This window comes from Mastigoproctus giganteus, chromosome 1 (assembly GCF_048544385.1).
Source record: "Mastigoproctus giganteus isolate SK-2022 chromosome 1, ASM4854438v1, whole genome shotgun sequence".
Classification (NCBI taxonomy): Eukaryota; Metazoa; Arthropoda; class Arachnida; order Uropygi; family Thelyphonidae; genus Mastigoproctus; species Mastigoproctus giganteus.
In genome coordinates this window covers 205,863,334-205,889,352 of record NC_143575.1, presented here as the reverse complement: position 1 = coordinate 205,889,352, position 26,019 = coordinate 205,863,334, and the positions used below count along the sequence as shown (strand labels likewise).

General features: G+C 35.2%; 1 protein-coding gene across 2 annotated transcripts in view; it reads left to right on the top strand.

Annotated features, from left to right (window-relative positions):
* The window catches only part of LOC150091468 (thiamine pyrophosphokinase 1), a 128,673-nt gene that overhangs the window by 81,382 nt on the left and 21,272 nt on the right, over positions 1-26,019 (top strand). For both annotated transcript variants that reach the window (XM_090384044.1, XM_090384052.1), the window contains exon 7: positions 11,669-11,783. In XM_090384044.1, coding sequence (XP_090240170.1) covers positions 11,669-11,783 — 115 coding nt within the window. The remainder of the gene's footprint in view (positions 1-11,668; positions 11,784-26,019) is intronic.

Here is a 26,019-nt window from a genome sequence, read left to right as displayed (position 1 = left end):
AATAATTTCACTGACACAATCTGAGCAAACGTTGACATCAGAAGTTTTGAAACAGTAATCCGACCAAGGAAAAGAAGTCTCGCAGGTCATCCCATTTTGCATTCTTGTAATGCCAAACACGAGGTTGGGAATAGCCATGAGATAAAGGTTCCATTGGAGAAGAGACAATCACCAAGTTGTGATCTGAAGTGCCTAAAGGACCTCTTACTTTGACCGTGTACTTAGAAGGGTTGTTTGTGAGAAAAAGATCAAGTGTATTGGCTGTATGATTAGCATTGTCTGGTATTCTTGTAGGTAAATGAACAATCTGTGCAAGGTCATTAGTAATTGCAAAAGCCTCAGAATCTTGACCAGCTGGGTCGGTGTGACTACAAAACGGAAGCCAGCTGGAGTTGTGAACATTAAAATCACCAAGGAAAATTACCTCACTGTTAGGAAAGTTGAACTGGAGAAAGTCAAGTTACAAAGAGAGGAACTCAAAGAGCTCCAAGTGATTAGTGGAGTTGGGAGAATGGTAGACAACAGATGAATTTGACACAATGAGGTAGAGGGATTTTAAGCCAGAGAAGATCAAAGAGAGGAGATTCCAAATTGCCAAGTCTCTGACAGGGAATATCAGAATGGACATATGCACAAGTACCACCTTTGAGGCGAAAGGAATCATACAGCGAATAATTTGGGCATCCATGATGAGCAGTAGTTGAATCAACCGATAACTGAGATTCTGTCAGAAAAAGTACATGGGGTTTGGCAGACTGCAAGTGGAAATGGACATCGTTGAGATTAGAATTGAGACCACGTATATTTGTGAAATGAATTAGGAAGTGCTTGGGAGGTTTAGATCTTTTTGCAGATAAGCTTGCTCTATTAGTTTGAAAATTCATGGTGTATTCAATAGTAAGAAAAAGTGGGTGGGACATGCTGTATGAAGTAATGAAATTTTTGGATATGGTATACACATTGTAAGAATATACCCAGATCCTTGACATAATGTGCCCTCAACAATGCTCCCGAAGCCTCCTAGGGAGTTACCAATAGGTTCGGTCCGGTGTACTAACTAGCGGCTGGCCTGCGAACACCATTTTAGAGCTGTACTCTCGAATTGTAAGGAATATTGAATCTCGCCAGGATGTTCATCATAACCTCAAAAGTCATCACTCATACTGCATGATGGAAGAGATAGGGAAGAGTTGACCGTAACTTAGCTCTAGAGACTAAACATGGGTTCATCACTTCAAGCCTCCAATAATCAAAGTGGTGGTATTGCACCGGTTGATGAAAGCATAGAGGGGCTGCATTCCTCTATGTGGTGTGGGCGGCACACCTCGACCCCTGCTTTCGTTGGTTCACACCTGGGTGGACACCCACCATGTACTTGTGCATGGAGGTTATACCCAGGATTACTAACAGTCCCACCATCGTGAAGGTGCAAGCAGAGGATTTGGCTGTCACAGACCGTCCGGACTTCACCGAAATTGGGTCCACTTGACTTGAGTGTCACCCGAATATCAGTTCCATCAGCGTTTTAGACTCCCAGGTAGCAAGTACAGCTTGTCTGGCATATCTGAGAGAATGTCTGTGACAACCTCAAGGACCATTATGAGATCATTACAGAGAACACCCTCAAATAATTTACCTTAGATTGTATTCAGAATAATATGGTCAAAAAATACACTTTAACCTTCATTGCCAATTTTTTTTATTTTTTTATTTCTGATGCCATTTGAAGAATTATGCTTAACTCTGAAAAAAAGCCTGGCATACAGCCAGGCTTTTTTTCAGAGTTAAGCATAATTCTTCAAATTAAAAAAACCAGAGACTGTTTCCAGGGTTCCCACTCACCCAGAAAACTTGGAAAACTCAGGGATTTTGAAAATTATTAAAAAATCTCAGGAAAAATCTTAATTGTGCATCTGTTGGTAGTTACTGCTCTTGTAATAGCTATAGGAAGAGGCCTTCTGAGCTCTTGGTTATTTTATCTGAATACTGGAAAAGACATTTTGGTTTTTTCTCAACTATTAGAAAGAGTTAGTATTGATTTTTTTTGTTACATAATAATCCATTTCCCTCAGAAAATTGCATCATGTGGATACAGAAGTGGAAACCCTAAGGCTTGTGTTTTTCTAAAAACGTTCTGTGACTTATGAGAGACTTCTGTATTGATTTTAACAATTCATATTTTTCTTACAGATAACTGTGAGAAATCATTGGAGTTCTTATGTCAGAGAACATAGCTGCTCATCAAATTCAATTTAATCCCACATGGATCAACCCATATGTCAATTCAGAATGGTCTGAGTGGTTAGAACTGAGTGACAATGCAAAAAAAAGTAAAGTCTGTAAAAAAAAGAAGTATTTGAACTTATTAAAATGGGTTGCCTAGCAGTTATTAACTATGTTAAAAGTGAAACTCACTTGAAAAATTATGCAGCATGAGTTTTTATGTTTCTGGACTTATTTTGCTTCTGGTAGAATGGAGAAGAACCAGTAGGTTGTACAAAAAACCAAACTATTATATTAGGATCATCCGGTTATTTCTTATATATATGCTTATTTGTGTCTGTAAATTGCACGTGTTCTTTGTCCATTTGCCTGTTTTTCTGGACAAAAAAACCCCCAGTTTCTGGGGAAAAAACCTTTGCTATCTATGCCTGAGACTGACTAACTCAGACACGGAGTGAAAAAGCCCATTAAAGTTCCTCACATCATCTACAGGATTCGAACCCAGGTCTTTTTCACCTGGTGGGGAGGATGGTGATGATACCACTAAGCTACCCAAAGAAACAAATACTCTACAATTCCTCTATCAGAGAAATGTGCTGTTCAAAGAAGGATAGGTGGAATAGAATGAGGGTAATACATGCCAGGACAAATGTTTTAGAATAGTTAGCATCTTTTAATGACAGCATATCATAGTTGTCAAAAGGGGATATTATTGTATACATTGGCACTAATGATATTCAGCATAGGGTCATTGAAGAAATTACTTTATAGGTATAATGAAGTGATGAGAAAAAGCTGTGAATAAGGAATAAATTTGAACATGTCTGGAATTTTGCCCAGGTATGATGGGAGGGAGTACATGATGACAGCCTTGCCAGCATTTCTAGCAGAGCATTTCTGGATTTGTTGGGTGACAGTTTCTATACCAGTTAGACAAGAGAAAGCAGTATTCCTGATCTGATTATCAGTAGTCATTCTTCATACAAGAGTCACTATGTAGCAGTGATAATAAACCATCTGGTTTGCTTAACAACTGCAAATACTAAATGGAATGTGTTCAGGGAAGTAGTTTTAGAAGTTACTAAACTTTTTATACTAGCTAAGAGATGTTATCCAAGGTTTAGACCAAAAGGGATGTTAGATGAACTGATGAGCTTAATAGCATAGAATAAAAATGTGTGGGATGATTCAAAATTATCAGGGGAAACAGATAACTGTTTTGCTGTTTATAGATGACTGCACACCCTTGTGCAGTTATCTATATATGCAGTCACTGTTGAGTACCTGCCACTTAATATGACAACAATTCTTCATCCACTTGATGCAATCCAGTGCTTTAAGAAACACTATTGAAGAATGCCGTTAAACAAAATTCTGCTGTGCCTCAAAAGCAAAACATGATGTAAAATCGACAAGATGATGCAAGAGAAGCAGACATGATGTAAAAAAAATAAAATTATATACCAGGTACATAATCTGGCAGGCATTAAAAATATCTTTAGATTGTGACACCATGATTGTTGTAATAAATAAAAATACACATTTTTTTTTTTTTGAAACAATTGTTTATTTATTAGATTGTATTGTAGCTACAGAAATTATTGGTCTATGATAACTAAAATAAGATACATAATTTATTTTTAATTGAATAGAATTGAATTCATAACCAAATACACCATCAGTAGTAGTTCCATTGCATGTAGTATTTATTGACATACCTGACAAAAAGTCTAAATTGAAAATTTTTTCATAAACTTACAAAGTTCCTTTCCATTCTCAGAATTAAATTGTATATTGAAATCACCTGCAAGCATAATAAGTAAATGATCCAGTTGTTCTTCCATTAATTTCACTCCTTTTATTGAATAAAGCATTAAATTTTTATATATGAATTTATAAATGCCAGTTACTGCAGTTCTAGGAGTAATGTAGATTGTAATCATGAAGATGTGTTCATTATTGAATTGAACACTGATCCACAAATGTCACTGATTTTATCTCTCATGCTGTCAATTCACTGCTATTCTTGTGTTGTTTGAAGATATGCGATGTACTGATAATAGTTGAATCATCATCTTGGTATATAGCTACACCACTACTAACAGCATTGGGTCTTTTGTATCGAGTCACACAATGAGATGATGATAATGGTACATAATCATCATTACTACCCAAGTTTCACTCAAAACTAATATTTTGCTCTGTTGTAGGATGGGGTCAGTTTTCATGTCTTGTGCATGACTATGTAAACTTTGTACATTAATGTTATTGAGAAATCTCTGTTATGAAGGAACTCTTGTAGTTCACTTTGTAGAAACAGGTTATTCATTTTTAAACGATCTATTTCTGTAGAGAGTTCAACATTACTTGTTCCCTTTCTGTGGTAGAATGTGAGGTTATTACAAGGATTGGTTATATATAAACTTTGGTGATCTTTCTTGTAATTGTATAGCACTTCATTGAAGGTTCCTCCTTGAGATTTATGTATAGTTAAAGCACATGCAGGAAATTGATTCTGGCTGCACATCAATCGTCTATTATTCTTAAACACAACTGTTGTTGACCATTTAACAATAGGCACACATCCATCAGGTATAGATTTATCTTTCCAGCAGCTCTACATCCTTCTTTCAAGAAGGATGTAGAGCTGCTGGAACAAGTACAGAGAAGGGCAACAAGATTAGTGAATGGAACAAAGGGTTGCTCTTACAAAGAAAGGCTGAAGTTTTGCAAATTACAGTGACTAGGCACCGACGAGGTGATCTGATAGAGGTGTATAAAGCCTTGAATGGTTTGAGCCTGCTCAATGCCGATGGGATTCTTCCTCTTACTCAGAATAATCACCTGAGAGGGCATAAATTCAGATTGAGAAAAGACAGATGTAGGACAGATGTGTGGAAATTTGCCTTTAGCCAGCGGGTAGTTGGTTGGTGGAACAGACTTCCATCCCTTGTTGTGGAAGTTGATAGCCTAAATAAATTTAAGGCTCAGCTGGACAGGTATTTTGAACAAATGGAGGGGTGAAATGGAAGTTTTTTTTTTTTTGGCTGATGCTGCATAAGCTTGCTTTCTTGCATCGTATGCCTCTACTAATGCTAATGCTAATAGTGTTTATGTCACAATTAAAGATTTTGCCCTATTTTTTTTCTCATGAAATTTCATCTTTTTACTTTATATACGGTGGGGCCTCAACTTCCGATGACATCGACATCTGATATTCTCAGGAACCTTCCATACGATCTTTTATTTTAAGGACCGATGATATTTGCAGGAACCAATGGCTTTCCGATATAGCTGGAACAATGCATTGGTGGAAATTTTCAGAAGCGTGGTACGTAAAACATCATTCGTATGATTATTCTCAACCAATTAGCGTCTTTGTTATTGTTCAACACAACATTCCCACATGTTATAGTATATCGAACAGTTTCTTTACCTTCTATTTGATGCGCTTGTCTAGTGTGCTAAGCAGAGTGTATTTTTGTCGATTATATGAAATCGGCCTCTTCTTGAAGCGAATGCTCAGGAGAATGTTTATCACTAAGGATGAGGCTAGTTTACCTGGACATAAGTCTATGGAAGATAGGCTCACTCTCCTGTTGAGTGCCAGTGCCTCTGGAGATTTTAAGCTGAAGCCTTTGCTGGTGTATCATTCTAACATCCCTAGGGTATTTAAACAACAAAATGTCAACAAAGGCATGCTGGGAATGTTTTGTCGCAGCAATAAGAAGACCTGGATTACAAGATGTCTTCAATAAATGGGCACCTGAAGTTTTCTTTCCTTTAGTGAAGAGTTATCTTGAGAAACATAAGCTTCTTGCGAAGGCACTGCTCCTGCTGGCTAATGCGCCAGGCCATGATCCTGACCTTATTCAATATCGTGAGGCACAATTTGACTTTGTGCAAGTCAAATTTTTGCTATACAACACCACTCCTCTTCTTCAACCAGTGAACCAGAAGTCATTGCAAACTTCAAGAAAATCTATACCAAGAAAATGTTCGCAAGTTTCTTTGCAGTGACCTCTGTTGAAATTGCTGTCACCCTTAAAGATTTTGGAGGTCGAAGTGCAACATCCTGGACTGTGTGAGGCTAATCGTAAGTTCTTGGAATGATGCTTCCACCAGATGCTTAAATTCAGCCTGGAAAATCATGTGGCCTTTAAACATCCTTAACTTTGACTGATTTGAAGATGATGGTAATTTGACAAATGATATTGTCACTCTTGGTAAATGAATGGATCTGGAGGTTGACGAAGAGGATGTGGAGGACCTTATTGACACTTATGATCATAAGCTAATGACAGAGGAGCTACAAGAGCTAGAGAAAATTATGAAGAGTGACACTGGAGAGGAAGAGGGCACCCAAAACGTGTAAGCTGAAGACTGTCATTTCTTGTTGGGAGCATTTAAGAGAAGTGGTAAAAAAAAGCACCCCAACATTGAAAACACTAAACTCATGATGTGCAAAATGGAAGACAAAGTAATTTCTTACTTTAGAAAGCTACAAAAAAAGTCGTCAAAAACAGTCCACCTTTGACAGTTTCTTTGCCAGTAGCGACAAAAGGCTGACGTCTGATCTAATCCCATCACCCTCACTCACTATTGATTTCATCAGCCCTGCACTTCAAGTCTATGGTAAATGCTAATTTATTGTTTGTTTTTTATTTTAAGATGTTTTATAACTATTTATTAAATAATCTTTATAAAACACTCATTTTTAATGTACAAATCAAGTATAACATATAAGAAAAACCTATTTTATATGTTGTTGGGTTGCCTGTCAAGAGTTTAGGATGAATTACAGGAAATCAGTGTATTATTGGTTTCATCTTACAATATTTTCAACATACAATGGGTTTTGTGGAATGAATTGCCATCAGATGTCGGGCCCCCACTGTACTCTAAAGTATCAGTCACACCATTTACCATTCTCTCTCTGCAATGTCTATATTTGTGGTAATCTTATACAGTTTTCCCTTTAACAATGAAACTATGTATGGGAGATCCACTGTTTTGGTCATTGCCATTTTATGAATTTTATTTTTTATACTCCTCAGTTCTTTGGAATTATATCCTTGGTAAACATCCTAGGCAACAACTTTGTGCATTCCTTTCTGAGATAAAATGTAATTATTATTGTCATTAATGTTGTTATTCTTTAGAAACAAATATTGATTTGATAATTTTAACTTCTTTGGAAGTTAATGCTTCTCCATTACCTATTTTCATAAGTAAAATGCAGAGAATGTATTATAAGACTGTGTTACAACTTGTACAATTTCATGAAACTGTAATGAGTGCCATAATGTCAGACTGACCAATGAATTCTCTGAAGGTTTTACAAGGGGTAATCATTTAATTTGCAGACTGGTGCAAGATTTTATATTTACCGAGTGAACTTTCCATAACTTTCGCTAGAGATGCTCTCCCTGATCGCTGCTGAGTAGATTCTGTGTGTACATGCCAGTACTTGTCGAGCTAGTGTGTGTGAAGAGTTTTTTTAGCCACATGCTGCTGACGATTGTTTTGAAGCGAGTATCATTTCGGACATACAGATTGAAGAGCGATATGTGATTCGCTATTGTGTCAGACTGGGCCAAAATGCATCGGAAACAGTTAGAGATGAATGAAGCATATGGTATTGAGTGTCTTGGTAGGATGGCCATATTTAAATGGCACAAGTGATTCAGTGAAGGCCATGAGTCTGTTCCAGATGACCCAAGACCTGGTCAGCCTTCCTCCTCAATAACTGAGCAAATTGTAAAAGCCCAGGAAATCCTAGGTGAAGACAGCTGAATTACACTTTGTGAATTAGCTGTTAGAATGTCCATTTCATATGGTAGTGCTCACAATATTGCGAAAGATCACCTGAAAATGTTGTGAATCTGTGCCCACTGGATTCCACACAATTTGATTCCAGAACAAAAACAGCAAAGAGTAGACTTGTGCAAAGAAATGCTTAATCATTTTTAAACACATGGTCAAAACTTCTTAAATTGAATAATGACTCGTGATGAAACTTGGATTTTTCAGTATGATCCAGAGACAAAACAACAGTTGAGTGAATTGAAGAATTCTGATTCACCAAGACCTAAGATATTTTTAGCTTCCTGTTCAGCTGACAAACGAATGGTTCTTGTGTTTTTTGACATAAAAGGCACATTATTATCTTGTTACACATTTTGTGCCTCACAGAACAACTATGAATCAGGAAGCATACTCTGAGGTTCTCAGAGTCAAACTTCGCTGCAGCATTCGTGAGAAATGTCAAGAGCTTTTCAGTGTGAAGTGGTTTCTCCATCAAGACAATGCCAGGCCATTGTCTTGATGGAGAAATACCAATCAGCTGTCAGCTTTCTTGATAGTTATAGCAATATGGCATGTTCTATATTCTAATCAGTCACCTGGAAAAACTACATTTGGCTAATATTGTGCAGCCAGTGAACACTGCCATAGGTGCCGAGGTTCTGCCATATCCCCCTTATTCACTGGGCTTAGCCTCGTGTGATTTATTCCTGTTTTTATTTCTGAAGAAAGCTCTGAAAGGCAAGTGTTTCGTGTCCAACAATGATGCTTGCAGAGCCACAACGGAAGCACTTCAAAGTCTTTTGAAAAATGATTTGCAAAAAGTATTTAATTGTGTGGGTACAACAGTGGTGAAATTGTGTAAAGTTCAAGGGAGAGTATTTCGAGAAGGAGAAATCCGCAGAAGATACAGATGATGACAATTAAGATAAGATCTTACATCAGTCCACGAATTAAATGATCACCCCTTGTATATAGCTGTTGCATGCACAGGAGGTAATTAGCATTCATCTCCTATAAAATATATATCCATACTTCCGAATGGGAGTTCATGAATTCTTGTTATCTGCTTTAGATGCATATCTATAATTGATAACAATTCTTCACTTATCATATTAACTTCATCAATTATAATTGCACATACATGTTGAAAGGCAGTTCTATGTTGTTGGGAAGGTTTCATTATTGTAATACGTATTATGGTTAAACAATATGTTTAACATTGTTTCACCACCACTTTGCTTATTGGAGGCTTGAAGTGGTGAAACCCATGTTTAGTCTCTAGAGCAAAGTTTCCGGCATCCCCCCCCCCCATACTTCTCCTTCAACCCATACACGGTACTAAGTACTATAGGTTTTGATACCTTTTGTGTTTGGGGTTTTCATAAAAAAAAAAAAAAAGTTAAACAATACATTTTTTTAATGCTTTTTCTTAATGCAAAAATTGAACTAACCCCACTAAAGATGTTTTCAATGTCAGTAAATAAGAGATGCAATTTCATGTCTAATTCTGATTTATTTTTCATGGTGTGTAACACTATGCAACAGTAGCTGTAGCTGTAAGGCAGTAGCTGTACCACAGAAACTGCATCATGCCAACAATGAAAGTATCATCCTGCCTTCACTCACAATGCAGTCAGTCACCAGAAGGCACGCTGGTTTCCCCAGCAATATTTGTTGGAAGCTTTATTTAAGTCAGAGATGTTCTAATTTAAGTGAGTAACATGTAATAAAAAGTCTGTTGAAAATATCCTGAACCACTTCCGATGTTGGATCAAAGTTTACTTCTTCTTCCTCTTACTATACTTGCAACAAATTTAACTTTATATTGGAGTGCCTATTGAAGAAAATTTACATCTGCAAATAATATACTTTCCACTGAAAGTTAACATATTGATTGCAAATTCTATTTTTCTATTGCATTATCCTATTGCAAATTCTATTCTAATTAACTTTCCACTGAAAGTTAACATATTGATTGCAAATTCTATTTTTAATACAAGTTTAATTGAAAATTAATTATGTGCTATAAATATTGGGCATGAATGCATTTGTAAATGTTTTATTCATAACCTTCCCACATACTTATTACCCAATCAGCTGTCAGCTTTCTTGATAGTTATAGCAATATGGCATGATCTATGTTCTAATCAGTCACCTGGCAAAACTATATCCAGCATGTAATAAAAGAGGAAAACAATATGTGGGAATTAGATGGATTATCAGAGAGTGCTGTTGAACATTTGGAAATTTCTGTTGGACCATCTGACACTTCTGATTACTCAGAAGTGGAATTACACCTTTATGAACCTTAAAAATGGTTCTTTTAGGAGCCAAAAAAACAAGGAAAAGATATTTTTCTATGCAAAATAATATTGCATATAAAGTGAAATAACAGTTGCTAAACCTAATGTACCATGCCTTTTTATTACATGTTACATTTCACTTAAATTAGAACATCTCTGACTTAAATAAAGCTTCCAACAAATATTGCTGGGGAAACCAGCATGCCTTCTGGTGACTGACTGCATTGTGAGTGAAGGCAGGTTGATACTTTCATTGTTGGCATGATGCAGTTTCTGTGGTACAGCTACTGCCTTAGACTGTCCAATATAGAGCTAAGTTTGCCACAAGTATAGATATCTGATTTGCTCTTGATCCTCAGAGCCATAGCTAAATATAATTCTGATGTCTCTTAAACTGAATACATGATTTCAAAAATTTTTTTCCCCTTGGCCTTTTATTTTTGAATAACATCTGGCACAGTAGATTTTGGTAGGTTTGGATGAGTTGCAGTTGCACACAGAAAGATTACTGTTCGTTTTGATCCACAACTTGTACTGGAACTTATTGTACTACTGTGCACAGGCAGACCCACAGGATTTATACCAGTATATCTTTTGAGTCAATACATATATGGGGGGATTCTGGGAACATTTCACAGTATACTTTGAAGGGTGCCTAAAAACTTATTGGTCATTTAGTATATATTGATAGTTAGCAAAAATTAACATGTAGAAAATTCAAATTTAGCATAAGATTACTAACTAAACAATTGTCACAGTGGACCTCAGATTGATCTTATAAGTCAGTTATGAATGTAATTAATAAATTGTGTTATAGATATGGATGTTTTCAGCATGAATGGTAATTCATTTATTATTGTTGGATTTTACAGAAATATTTTAAAGTTGATTAGCATTTACTCACGTAAGTTCACTGACATCACACTGCCCTGCAACCTTAAAATTTTTGCATAATTTTTTTAATAGTTGTGTAGAATTTAATGGTGTGCTTTTGGAGCTTGTTTGGAAGTAAGGATAATTTATTATGGAAAACTTAAGTGTGACTTTCTGTGCTGCCCATATTTAATTTTTTTTGAAAGTGAGAAAATTACATTGTTGATATGCACAAAAGGAATTATTATTCCTTTATGGATTTAAATTGTAATGAATTTTCTGATGCAGTTTTGATGAACCTATTCCCTGATAACAGCCTAATAGTATATGTGAAACTCGCATGCTTGTAATACTGCAGCAGAAATATCTTCATTTAGAGGGTGAATTTAATTTTCTGTGTTTGTATCTTTTGAGGAATTTTGTACCTTATACATTCTTTCATCGCACACTTTTAATTTCAGGGACAGCATAAGATTAAATCTATTCCTGACTCAAAGTCTCAACACCTTTCTGTAGGTCTTATTCCTGTTGGAGAACCTTGTACTGTCACTACAACAGGCCTCAAATGGAACCTTGGTAAAGATACTTTTCAATTATAAAAGTTTCCGTTTATGCAATTAACAGCTGTATGGTGTTAATTCTGTGACTACTACCAATATAAGCAAACAATTTTTCTCTCTGCTGTCCAAAAATCAAATAAAATGACTTCTTTTTCTCTAAAATAAACATTTCTGTTCATTACAGAGCCATGCTAGAATGTCTTGAGGCCTGTCCCATTATAAATAAATAAAAAAATAATATTAGGAGTATTGAAATATAAACAGGAATTTGTGTGTAAAACTCTATCCATTATGACATACAAATCTAACTTATACTATTTTTCTGTGTAGCTCCCTCGATATCAGTACACTTATGTCAATGATTTAGAAGAATCGTTAGCATTAATAGAGGCAAGGCAAGCTTATATAGCATCAGGTACAAAAAAAAACCCTTTCCGTTTCACCCATCCATTCACTTCAAAAGTGTGTCTGGTTCAGCCTTCAATTTATTTAAGCTGTCAAGTTCCACAATGACAGATGGAAGTTTGTACCAGCAATCAACCACCCCCTGGCTGAAGGAAAATTTCTTTATATCTATTCTACAACTCTCTTTCCTCAATTTGAATTTATGCTGCCTCAGGTGCAAAAAAATGAGCAAGAATCCCAACAGCATTGAGCTTGCTCAAACCATTCAAGGCCTTATGCAACTCAATCAGGGGATCCGGAAATTTTTACCGCCGTGTCAGTTTATCGCATAAACAATTTACCGCCAGCTATTTGCCGCCGCGTCAGTTTATCGCATTTTACCGTCTAGAAGCAATGAGATGTGTTTGGTCAAATCATAAAAAGTTATTTTTTATTTAAGTTTCTGCCTTAAGCTATGATTAGCATATTTTTGGAATTCGAGGAACTGTGAGGGAATAGTACAGAAATAAAAAAAAACATATGTATGGAAATATGTAATTTAATAGGTAGATTATGTATTTTAATAGTTACACATATCACAAAAATAGTAAAAAATCAATTATTTGAACAATATAACAATTGGTTAATTTTAAACTAAACTAATTATAACATTAGGTATGTCATAGTACACTGCAAAAATTCAAAATGAATGTTTATGCAATCTTCAGAATCAGTTACGTTGGGATAATTAATTACTAAGAAACTGCAATATTTACAACACAGTATGTAAATTATTAATAAAAAATATTATGCTCTATACCTCTTAGATAATTAACAATATCACCCCGTTCATCGTATGCACTAACAAGCCTTTTAATTCATTCATCACAATCGCGATACTTCTTTTTTTTGTTGCCCGGATCACTTCCACTTAAATATTGTTCAATGCGCATTTCATTAATACTTTGTTCTTTTTTAATGTAATCGATAAATTTCCAAATGTTTGGATGATAAGCAGCGACTTGTTCCTCAAATCCTTTATGCCACCCTTCAACAGAATTATTCATTCTTGGTAATTCTTCAAGCTGGCGTACGTTCCACATTTCATGGAAATACTTTTGTGGTCGACAAAGATATCGTCTGGTTGGGCGTCCAATCCATGTATCCTTAAAATAATCAACAACTTCTTGCGATTCTGGAGGAAAAACACCATTTTCACACAAATGTTCAAAAACGACCGTCACAATAGGAGTGGGCACAAATGCAATTTCTGCCAAAATTCGCATATTTAAAGCAAAATTAGCATCAGTTTCATAACGTTGTTTCAATCCATTATTCTGAATGGAATGAAAAATACATTGTGAAAAGTGGAAAAAACAACCCCGTTGCGAAGCGTCAGGAAAAACTCTTCTGCAAGCATTCATCATTGCCGTCTCAAAATCTATAGTTATTGATTGCAGGGACATAGCCGGTTCCAATACTTTCAGCTGCTGTAGTAGAGATACATACGTTTCTTCAGACTTGTTAGGCAATAATGCATAAACTAATGGAAGCGATATTTTGTCCTTGAATACATGTATTGTATACAACTGATAAAAAAGTAAGGGAACAGTTTTGAAAGTCCCATTGACATACCAGTGTTCATTTGGCGCTAACAACTGCAAATTTCTTTTCGTACTGAAAATTAACATACGATTGTCCTCGGGTCCAGAATCAAATTGTAGAAACAATTCTCCATTGTATGATGTTTTATATTCGTCTGTAAAAACTATGTCTCTAAAATACGTTGAAAGAACTGGGCCATCAAAATTTCTTATATTTCGGATCGTTCGTTTCATTGTATCTACACTTAGAAGCTTAGGGGCTACTGCTTGGCTACAGATTCTTGAAATAATACTATGAGGTATATTATTTGTGGTTTCTGCATAAGTTCGAATGGTATCAAGAAGTTGTGCTGCCTCAACTCCTGCTGCGTCTCCACAATGATTGTGCTCCTTCCATGTTTTAACGATGGTGTTATCTACGGGTGCCTCCGTAGCCAGGTGGGAAGGAGCAGCAGTGCATAGCACACGCTTCTTGATTAGACCGGGGTTCGAGCCCATCACCACCAAATACAGAGAATGCGGAAAGGTCAGGGAATGACCACCGCATATTCCCGGAGCAATATGGCCTTAGTTGCTAATGCTCCTAAAAACCAAATAACAACAACAACAACGGTGTTATCTACCGTAGTAACTCAAGCGGCACATTTGGTTTTTCGGTAATTTTGACACTTCCAATGAATTTTTGTTTCATTTTGCTTGTCTTTATAAAACAAATGTCTACTAAAGCACAGTTTCAGTTTTCCTTTTTCTGATTTCAAAAATTCCACCGACATGATGCGTTCACAAACTTGAAAGGATGAAAAATAAACTCAAAATAAGAAAATGTTGTGATTGTAAGAGATTATAAATATATAAGTACCTTCCTAATCGGCATGCCCTACCCCCACCCTCTAAAACATGCTACTTAAGTTAAAAACATGCTACTTAAGTTAAAGGAATTAAGTAGGTACCTACCTAATTCCAATTTTGGAAAATAACAGGCAATTAAATTAAAGCACCTGCAGTGGTATGTATTTCTAGGAAATGTATACCTAGCATATAACTTCCATTTTTAACTGCACTTAGTTCTTAAATAACACCTATAGAAAAGTCTTATTTTCAATTTAAAATGACCAATAAATTTATATAAATTATATATATTGCCTGGCGATAAAATATGCTAGCGATCATTTGTAGGCTATAAATTGTTTAGAAACTTAAATTTTCTTAAACTTTCGGCGGTAAACTTTCCTAGACTAAGTCTAGGAAATCGCCCACAATTCACCGCCAGCAATTAATCGCTAGCAGTTTACCGCCACGTCAGTTTATCGCATAAACAATATAGCCTTCAAATATCGCCAGGCAATACATATAATTTATATAAATTTATTTTTAACTTAAGTAGCATGTTTTAGGGGGTGGGGGTAGGACATGCTGATTAGGGAGGTACTTATATATTTATAATCTCTTACAATCACAACATTTTCTTATTTTGAGTTTATTTTTCATCCTTTCGAGTTTGTGAACGCATCATGTCGGTGGAATTTTTGAAATCAGAAAAAGGAAAACTGAAATTGTGCTTTAGTGGACATTTGTTTTATAAAGACAGGCAAAATGAAACAAAAATTCATTGGAAGTGTCAAAATTACCGAAAAACCAAATGTGCCCCTCGAGTTACTACGGTAGATAACACCATCGTTAAAACATGGAAGGAGCACAATCATTGTGGAGACGCAGCAGGAGTTGAGGCGGCACAACTTCTTGATACCATTCGAACTTATGCAGAAACCACAAATAATATACCTCATAGTATTATTTCAAGAATCTGTAGCCAAGCAGCAGCCCCTAAGCTTCCAAGTGTAGATACAATGAAACGAACGATCCAAAATATAAGAAATAGAAATTTTGATGGCCCAGTTCTTTCAACGTATCGTAGAGACATAGTTTTTACAGAAGAATATAAAACATCATACAATGGAGAATTGTTTCTACAATTTGATTCTGGACCCGAGGACAATCGTATGTTAATTTTCAGTACGAAAAGAAATTTTCAGTTGTTAGCGCGAAATGAACACTGGTATGTCAATGGGCCTTTCAAAACTGTTCCCCTACTTTTTTATCAGCTGTATACAATACATGTATTCAAGGACAAAATATTGCTTCCATTAGTTTATGCATTATTGCCTAACAAGTCTGAAGAAACGTATGTATCTCTACTACAGCAGCTGAAAGTATTGGAACCGGCTATGTCCCTGCAATCAATAACTATAGATTTTGAGACGGCAATGATGAATGCTTGCAGAAGAGTTTTTCCTGACGCTTCACAACGGGGTTGTTTTTTCCACTTTTCACAATGTATTTTTCGTTCCATTCAGAATAATGGATTGAAACAACGTTATGAAACTGATGCTAATTTTGCTTTAAATATGCGAATTTTGGCAGAAATTGCGTTTGTGCCCACTCCTATTGTGACGGTTGTTTTTGAACATTTGTGTGAAAATGGTGTTTTTCCTCCAGAATCGCGAGAAGTTGTTGATTATTTTGAGGATACATGGATTGGACGTCCAACCAGACGATATTTTCGTTGACCACCAAAGTATTTCCATGAAATGTGGAACGTACGCCAGCTTGTTCTTGAAGGATTACCAAGAATGAATAATTGTGTTAAAGGGTGGCATAAAGGATTTGAGAATAAGTCACTGCTTATCATCCAAACATTTGGAAATTTATCGATTGCATTAAAAAAGAACAAAGTATTAACGAAATGCGCATTGAACAATATTTAAGTGGAAGTGATCAGGGCAACAAAAAAAAGAAGTATTGCGATTGTGATGAATGAATTAAAAGGCTTGTTAGTGCATACGATGAACGGGGTGATATTGTTGATTATCTAAGAGGTATAGGGCATAATATTTTTTATTAATAATTTACATACTGTGTTGTAAATATTACAGTTTCTTAGTAATTAATTATCCCAACGTGACTGATTCTGAAGATTGCATAAACATTCATTTTGAACTTTTTGCAGTGTACTATGACATACCTAATGTTATAATTAGTTTAGTTGAAAATTAACCAATTGTTATATTGTTCAAATAATGGATTTTTTACTATTTTTGTGATACATGTAACTATTAAAATACATAATCTACCTATTAAATTACATATTTCCATACATGTGTTTTTTTTATTTCCGTACTATTCCCTCACAGTTCATAGAATTCCAAAAATATGCTAATCATAGCTTAAGGCAGAAACTTAAATAAAAAATAACTTTTTATGATTTGACCAAACACATCTCATTGCTTCTAGACGGTAAAATGCGATAAACTGACGCGGCAGCGAATTGCTGGCGATAAACTTTCCTAGACTCCTCAATCAGATTACTTCGCAGGTGCCTAGTCTCCAGATGCTGCAATTTGCAGAAGTTAAGCCTATCTTTGTAACAGCAACCTTTTGTTCCATTCACTAATCTCGTTGCTCTTCTGTGTACTCGTTCTAGTACCTCAACATCTTTCCTAAAATGAGACCTCCAGACCTGTAGTACTCAAGGTGTGTCCTGACCACTGCCTTATACACGGGGATAATCTCTGCTAGCAAAATTCCTGTATATCATTGACAAGACCCAATGAGCTACTCTTGCAGCCTGTTTGCACTGCTCAGAAAACTTCATATCTGACTGCACAATTACCCCCAGGTCTTTTTCATTTTCCACTATCATGAGCGTATACTGCACAGTTGGTTAGTACGTTACTGTAGCGTTACTGCTACCCATATGCAGTACTTTGCATTTGTCAATGTTAAACTTCATTTGCCACCTCTCAGCCCATCTGCTCAACTTTTCTAGATCTTGTAGCAGTAGCATACCATCCTTACTGTCATTAACATCCCTACCAACCTTCATATCATCTGCAAACTTGGACATTAAGCCTGATATACCTTCATAAGTGTCATTGATAAATACAGGAAACGACAATGGGCTCAATGCCGAACCCTGGGGGATTCCACTAATAGCATTAGTCCACGAAGAGCAGTGTCCATTGATTACCACTCTGTCTTCTTCCACTCAACCATCACTTTATCCATAGCAGCAACTTGCCCTTAATGCCATACTGCTCCAATTTTTACAGTAGTCTTCCATGTGCAACAGTATCAAAAGCTTTCCTAAAATCCAATTATATAATATCAAAATTATTTTTTGCATCCGGTTCCTTTGTGACCACATCATAGTATCCAATCAAATTGGTTAGACAAGACTTTTCCTTAACAAACCCATGCTGTATCTGAACTATAAAACCATGACACCATGTTCAAAAAAGATTTGTGGTTATATCTTAATCCAGCTGGGCACTTGAATAGCCTCATCATTGTTTTTGAATCCCTTCCCCAAAGCTCCTTAATAGCCCAAACAGATAAGTGACTATATGGAGGACATGGCAGCATGTCCTCCATAGTGTTTTCAAATCATGTCCCTCATTATTATAGTGGTATGTGGACAGACATTATCTTGCAGAAAACAAACTGTAGCTTTCTAGTAATAAACTGCATTGATGGGGTATCATTTTGTTAAAAAATCTACATGGACAATCCAGTTTAAAAAAAAAAAGTAGACATTAGCTTTTCTTGAGAAGAAATCTTTTTTCACTGTCTTCAGTAGTGGCAGTGTTCTGTGGTACCACTGCCTGCATACTTGTTCTGACTAAGGAATGAAATAATGCTCTCAGGTTTTGTCAGCTGTTATCATATTCTATAAAATATTGTATACTTCCCCCTCATATTATTCCAGCAGCTGATGTTTTCTTTGTGTTCTGAAAACAGAAGATGAGGAACCTGCCATACACTCACTTTACTGAGCTTTAACCAATTCTTAATAGTTTCTTCAACATTGAAATGTTGAAGTACCATTGGAAATGTTAATATTTCCAATTTAATGTTTCAGCAATATCATGAATTTTTTATGTCTGTCTTCCCAAAAAAGATTATTGACCTGTTCTTCATTGTGGCAGTTAATGGATATTTGAGGCACTTTAAAGATGTCATATGTGCTACACAGATGATGTGATATCATTGAGAATATCATACACACATCACATTGGGGATATTATTAAGGACTGAAGATCTGAAAGATCTTGCACATCAACAAAGGATGAATTATCTCTTGTGAATAACCTCATCCTTGTTATTCTTGAATCTCTCCCCCCCAAAAAAAACATAATCTGTTTATGGGCATTGTTCAGGCTAATTGCCAAATACACATCAAAGACAATAGTTGTCCAAATAGGAATATCATATGGTAGTTGCCAAGCCATCATATCTGATATTTTAATGGTATTTTAAACATCAAAATACTATGCAGATTCATTGTTTTCAAATTTTAACAACAGATCAGATGGACATGAGAGGTTGAACTTCCAAAATAAATGGTTGAAATTTGTGGGTGATCATCATCAGCCATTTTCAATCCACTGCAGGATGAAGGCCTCTCCAGCAACTTTCCAGTTCCTTCTGTTTTGAGCACTGCCCATCCATTTACTACCCACAAACTCATGAATTTCATCTATCCATCTCTGCCTTTGTCTTCCAGGTTTTCTCTTAGCTCCTCTTGGGTACCATTCTGTTATTTTCTTAGTCCATCTGTCATCATGTCTTCGAGCTATGTGTCCTGCCCAAGACCTTTTTAGTTCTTTAGTTTTGATTAGAATGTCCTTTACTTGAGTTTGCTGCCTAATCCATGTGTTTCTCTTCTTATCTAACAGTCTGATTCCCAATATAATTCGTTCCCTTCTTCGCCGTGTAGTTCTCAGCTTCTCTTCCATTCTTTTTGTGAGTGCCCAAGTTTCACTTCCATAAGTCATGGTGGGGAGTATACATTGGTTCATTATTTTGCGTTTCAGACAAACTGGGATATTGCTCTTCAGTATGTGACTATATTTCCTGAATGCTATCCATCCAAAATTTATTCTTCTCTTGACTTTCAGCCATTTATCATTATTACAGCTAATAACTTGTCCCAGATAAGTATGTGACTCCACCTTTTCAATTACTGCTCCTTCAATCATTATTTTCCTTTCTGTGGCATACTTGTTCATCATTACTTTTGTTTTAGCCATATTCATCTTTAGTCCAAAATCCTTACTAACTGTGCATAACTGATTAAGATTTTCCTCTAATTCTTTGGGATTGTGGCTTATGACCACAATGTCATCTGCAAATCGTAAATGGTTTAGGTAATCTCCGTTCACATTGACTCCTTTCTGCAACCAGTCTAATCTTCTGAAAGCTTCCTCAAGGGCAGCAATAAACAGCTTCGGAGATATTGTCTCTCCTTGTCGAACTCCTTTCTAGATTTTAAATTTGCTACTGTCTTTGTCTAGTCTAATAAATGAGGTAGCATTCTCATATATTTTCTTCCAAATCATAATATGTGGGGTATCTATGCCTTGTCTTTCCAGTGCCTGAAACATTGCCTTATGCTGTATGGAGTTAAATGCATTTTCATAATCCACAAATGCCAGGCATAATGGTGTTTTATATTCATTTGTTTTCTCCATTAGCTGTGATATTATGTGAAGGTGATCCATAGTTGAGAATCCTGTCCTAAAGCCAGCTTGCTCTTTCGGTTGATTCTCATCAAGTATTCTTTCTAATCTGTTAGTAATGACCCTTGTGAACAACTTGTAGATATGGGATAACAAGCTAATTGGTCTATAATTTCCAATTTCTGATTTATCTCCTTTCTTATGCAGCAAAACTATGATTGCATTATTCCACTGCTTAGACGTCACACCTTTTCTAATGCACTTTGTGAAGAGCCTTGCCAGTTTTTGTGTTATGTCTCTTCCTCCCAATTTTAACAACTCTACAGTAACTTCATCTTCCCCCGGGGCTTTCTGATTCTTCATTTTCTTCAATGCATGTTCTACCTCATCAGGAAGAATATCGAGTATGTCGTATGTGTTGCTACTTTGCAATCCATCTTCCCCACTGCTGGCATCATTCCCTCGCTCCTTGTATAATTCTCTATAGTAGTCTTCTGCTATTTGAATTATGTCCTCTCTGTTGTTTATAAGTAAACCCTCGCTATTCTTCAGTTTCAGTATCATTTGTCTTTCTGTATTACTGCTCATGGCTGCTGATTTAAATCCTTTGTTTTCCCTTAATGCTTGTTCTACTTTTCTTGTGTTAAATCTTCTTATGTCCTCTCTGAGTCTCTTTCTAATGGTTTTGCATAACTCAGTATACTCAATTTTCTCCTTGTCAGTGTTTATCTTGCTCTTCATTTTTCGCCTTCGGTTCATCATAACAAGTGTTTCTTGACTAATTTTTTCTTCTTTAGATTTCTTTTTCCCTATAGGTTTCTTGGGCTTTATCACTTTCAGAAAGTTGTAATATTCCTCGTCAATATCTTGGTCCTGAGCAGTCTGCAGAAGCTCAAACTTGTTCTTAAGTTCCAGTACATACTGCTTTTTCTCCTCTTCTGTTATCTCAAAGACCTTTGTATTATTTACTCGAGTCAGTTTTATCCTTTCCTTTCCTACATCTATATCAAGTGTACATCTTACCATTCTGTGATCGCTTCCAACATTTACCTTATTCAGGATGGTAATATCATTCACAATATATCTTCTGTTAGTGAAGACGAAGTTGATTTCATTAGTTGTTAATCCATTTGGACTCTTCCATGTCCACTTTCTGTTCACCCTTTTTTTGAAAAAAGTGTTCATTACTGACAATCCTTGAGATTCTGCAAATTCCACAAGTCTTTCGCCTCTTTCATTTCTTTCACCAATTCCAAAATTTCCTATAGTTCCCCTTTCTGCGCTGTTTTGTCTTTTTCCAACCTTAGCATTGAAGTCCCCCATAATAATAGTGTAGTGGGTTTTCTGCTCATCTAGAAGGCTCTCAATTTCAGTGTACATTTCTTCAACCTCTTCATCATCATGGCTCGATGTTGGTGTATAAATCATTATAACCTTTAGTTTGTACCTCTTAGAAATCCTGAGTATTAGTCTTGACACCCTTGGTGATGTACTTTTGAATTCCAAAATGTTGGTTTTTAAATCTTTATGGACCAGAAACCCAACTCCACCTTCACTCCTTTCACTGTTTCCATTGGTGTACAGCAGATTTCCACTTGATAAACTTATAAGTGATTCATTTCTTCTTCTTGTTTCAGCCAAACTGATGATATTCCAATTCACATTTTCTAATTCCTTTTCCAGCTCTAATATCCTGTCTTCACCAATGAGTGATCTTACGTTGTAACAGGCCAAGTTCAGTTTTCGTGCATGGCAGCCTGGTTGTACCCAGAGATTCTTAGCACCCTCTGCTTCCACTCTGATCCTCTCGCTGCCGTAAGAGGGAGAGTGAAAGCCGCTGGGGACTGAGGGCCATTTGTTTTGTTGTGCTGTCATATGCTGGAGGGTGTTACCCAATTCTAAAAAAAATAGTGTCAGGGAATAAAATTTGCTGTTATATTTTACAACCCACAGACACAAATCAGTTCTGTGAATGGACATCTCCTATGTCTCCCAAGGAGAGAAATTTGGATTTAACAGGTCTAACGGTTAAGCTGAATTATACTGTATAACAAATTTTCAAAAAGTTCTGTTTATCTGCATTTCTTGATGTTTATTATGAATTTGGGTATGCTTATTCTGAATATAACTTAGTTTTTGTATAGCATAAATGGTTTGCCCAGAAGCGAAAGAAAAGTAAATATGCAATAAAATTTATTAACGATGTTTAACTTCTCTATGGACTACAGTATTAATCTTTACAAGTACACAATGAGCTAAAAAAAATCACAAAATAGAAATCCTAAAAAAGTAGAAACTTGGATTAATCAAAAAAATTTCCTTATAAATATACATTTGAATGTCTGTCTTTTGTGCTCTCTGATCACCATGAACCAGATAGTTCCCATCATATCTTCATCCCACCTTCCTTGGTACCTCTTTTCCAGTGACTGTATGTCCTGGTAGGCCCTCTCTCCATTCTCTTCCCTAACATCAGCCAGATTTGGTCTGAAAAAATCCAGGTGAGCGTATAAGTAATAGAGCTTGATTGACATTATGTATCTCATTTTTCCATAATTTTCATTGAGCATGTCAATTAGTTGTTTGTTTTGCTCAGTTACCTAAGATAGCCATTCACTAAAGGGTGAAACAACTTCTGGCATTTTACTCAGCATCAGTCATTTTGTCTTCCAGTTTTTGTGAAGCAAAAATGCTTAATATCTACTTAATGTGCAAACCAATACAGTAGACTTTCAGAATAACGGCACTTTCGGGGATTCAAGATGCCGTTATTTTGTTTTTTCTGTTATTTAGAAAGTTTTTTATTTTTAATATATTTAATGCAGAAATAATGAGGCTAAATAAGAAATAGAGAGATTAAGAATGCAATTTTATTAACTGCACATAAAAAACATAAACATGTTGACAATCCAGTGTATTATATTCTACCATTAGTACACTCCTACTTATGCCCGTTCTATTTTCTATTATTATATCAAGTTTTTCGTATGAAGTTCCTTCTCTATATGAAGTTTATTAACTTTAGGAGCCATAGTGAGGGGGTTTTAATTTAAAATAAATGTAAAACAGTGCAATAATCCATGATATCAGTACAGAATTCACTTTCAAAATGGTGAATTTAAACAAAAAAGTAATCGCGTGATGCCATTTTCTTTTATTTGGTACTGCAAGACATCTGCACTGTATATAAATATCCGATCTCAATGTGCTGTTAGCTCGAATGTGCCATTATAAATAAATAATAAATTTTCTGTTTATACTCCGGGACGACCAAATGATCAGAGGAGTTCACAAGATAGACAGAATACAAGAAACAGCACCGTATTCAGCAGTCACGGGCTTCGACAGTCTACTGTACATATGTATTTGCTTGAAGATATCACCTTGAGGATCTTCGAACTATAGGACTCAGTATGAGGATCTTCTGTTGAAGCAGAAGTTAATGGCAGCTTTTGCAAATGCAACCAAGGAACTTTCAAAAATAAAAAAAAAAGTGCGTAATTATCCAAGGTTATTATTTAAAAAAAAATTGATTTGTAATTATCTGTAAATGTATATTTTTAAATAAAGATGCAGTCCTGGAAGTTTATGATCATACCTTATATATAGACATTTTATTGCAAGTTTTTTTTGCTTAAGGTGGCCTTTTTCAGATGAATATATAGAAAGGTTTGGAGAATTAGAGAGTATAGCATTAGTATTAGCAGTGGAAAACGACACAGGAAAATAAGCTTATACAGTGTCAGCCAAAAAAAAAAAAAAAAAAACACCTCCCATTTCATCTATTCATTCCCTCTAATAGTTTGTGCAGTTCCTTGAATTTATTTGAGTTATCAACTTCTACAACAACAGATGGAAGTTTGTTACAGCAGTCAGCCACCTGCTCGCTAAAGGCAAACCTCTGCACATCGGTTCTGCAACAGTCCTCCTTCAGTTTGAATTTGTGCCCCCTCGTGTGTGGTCTGAGCAAGAGGAAGGATCCCATTAGCATTGTGCTTGCTCAGTCCATTCAAAACCTTAAATACCTGAATAAAATCACCTCACAGATGCCTAGACGTGTTATAGGCAAGGGAATAGTGATTAGTTTAGTAAGATGCTGTTGATTAATGATTAGAAAACTTGCATAACCAATCATGTTACAAGTACACAGAATGCATAGAATTTTGAATATGCTTACAATTAAATAAAATGATAGATTCAAAAATTTTTAATTCATGAAGAAATTGCTACTCTCATAGGATGCATTATTATACAAGATGTAATGCTACAAAGAACAGTGGTAATTTTTTAAAAGGTATTGAATTGTTTAGTTTGCTTGGTAACATTATCAAAAAACACATTAAAGGTGTAAAAAATAGAGAAACATACAATTAAAAATAACATGCAAAATATTATTATATAATAATATATTTGTTAGATAGTATGAATCAGAGTTGCAATATGTTCTACGTTGATAATAATATTAGTAAAATAATAAGAGGAGTTTACCTCAATATAGTACGTAGAACACTTCCGTATGATACCCTCCAGAAATTAAAACGGAAAAAACGAAAAAATCGACAACTTACCGGTACATTAGAGTAAATTATAAATAATCAAATAATCAATTTAACACAATTCAAATAAATTTAAAACAATTAAAAATCAAATTAACGCAATTAAAAGAATCTAACGAAAATATTCAAAACGATTTTCCTTCCTGAAGCTGACAACGCTTTTCGACCGTATGTCGTGATCACAGGAATGAAAATTACCGAATCCAGTTAAACCTGAAACTTAAATAGTGATTATTTGTCTTCGCGCATGCGTGTAAAGGTCCACGCATCGGAGTTCAAATATGGCCGCCGAACATTAACAGAATTCTCGTGTAATTTAATTTCACTGGTTTCTTCAATTAATAGTCGCGTATAATTACGTTGAACGTTAAGTATTTTGGCCTCGTTAAATTATTTTACTAATAATAGTCTTATTATTTTACTAATAATATATTTGTAAAATAATAAAAGGAGTTTACCTCAATATAGTACGTAGAACACTTCTATATGATACTCTCCAGAAATTATTTTTGTTAAATTCTTTTAATTAATTTTCTTATTTTTAATTGCGTTAAATTGATTTTTAATTATTTTGTTACTCTAATGTAAGTTTTTTGATTTTTTTCATTTTAATTTCTCTCCTTTTATTATTTTACAAATATTGATATCAACGTAGAACATATTGGGCATTACAGCTCTGGTTCATACTATATAATAATATATTACATAATATTACAAAATATTATATCATAACTATGCCAAAATATTATTCCATAATTTTAGATTGTGCTCTTGATGCCATTCACAAACATTTTCTTGATATACTATTAACAATGAAATTACATTAAGCCTCACTGAATTAATATTGCATTAAAAATACCAGTATGGATGTAAAAAATTTCGCAATCAAAGTTTCAATAGTTGCAGTTATGTACTTCAAATACAGATCTTCAAAAACATATATTTATGCACTTGTGTTTTATGTGTTATTGTCTTCTAAGTGTTTAAATCTTATCATTAATGGCAAAATTTATATATGCTCTCTTAGCATATATGATATCAGAAAATTAATACTACAAATAATGTGCTTCAGAAAATCCACCTTAATTCATCTGTGAAAACATTGTTTAGTATTTTTCCTAAAAGATTCCAGATGGTTGTAAATAGATCTGAAAATTTCTGTGATGTAAGAGAAATAATAGGTATAAAAA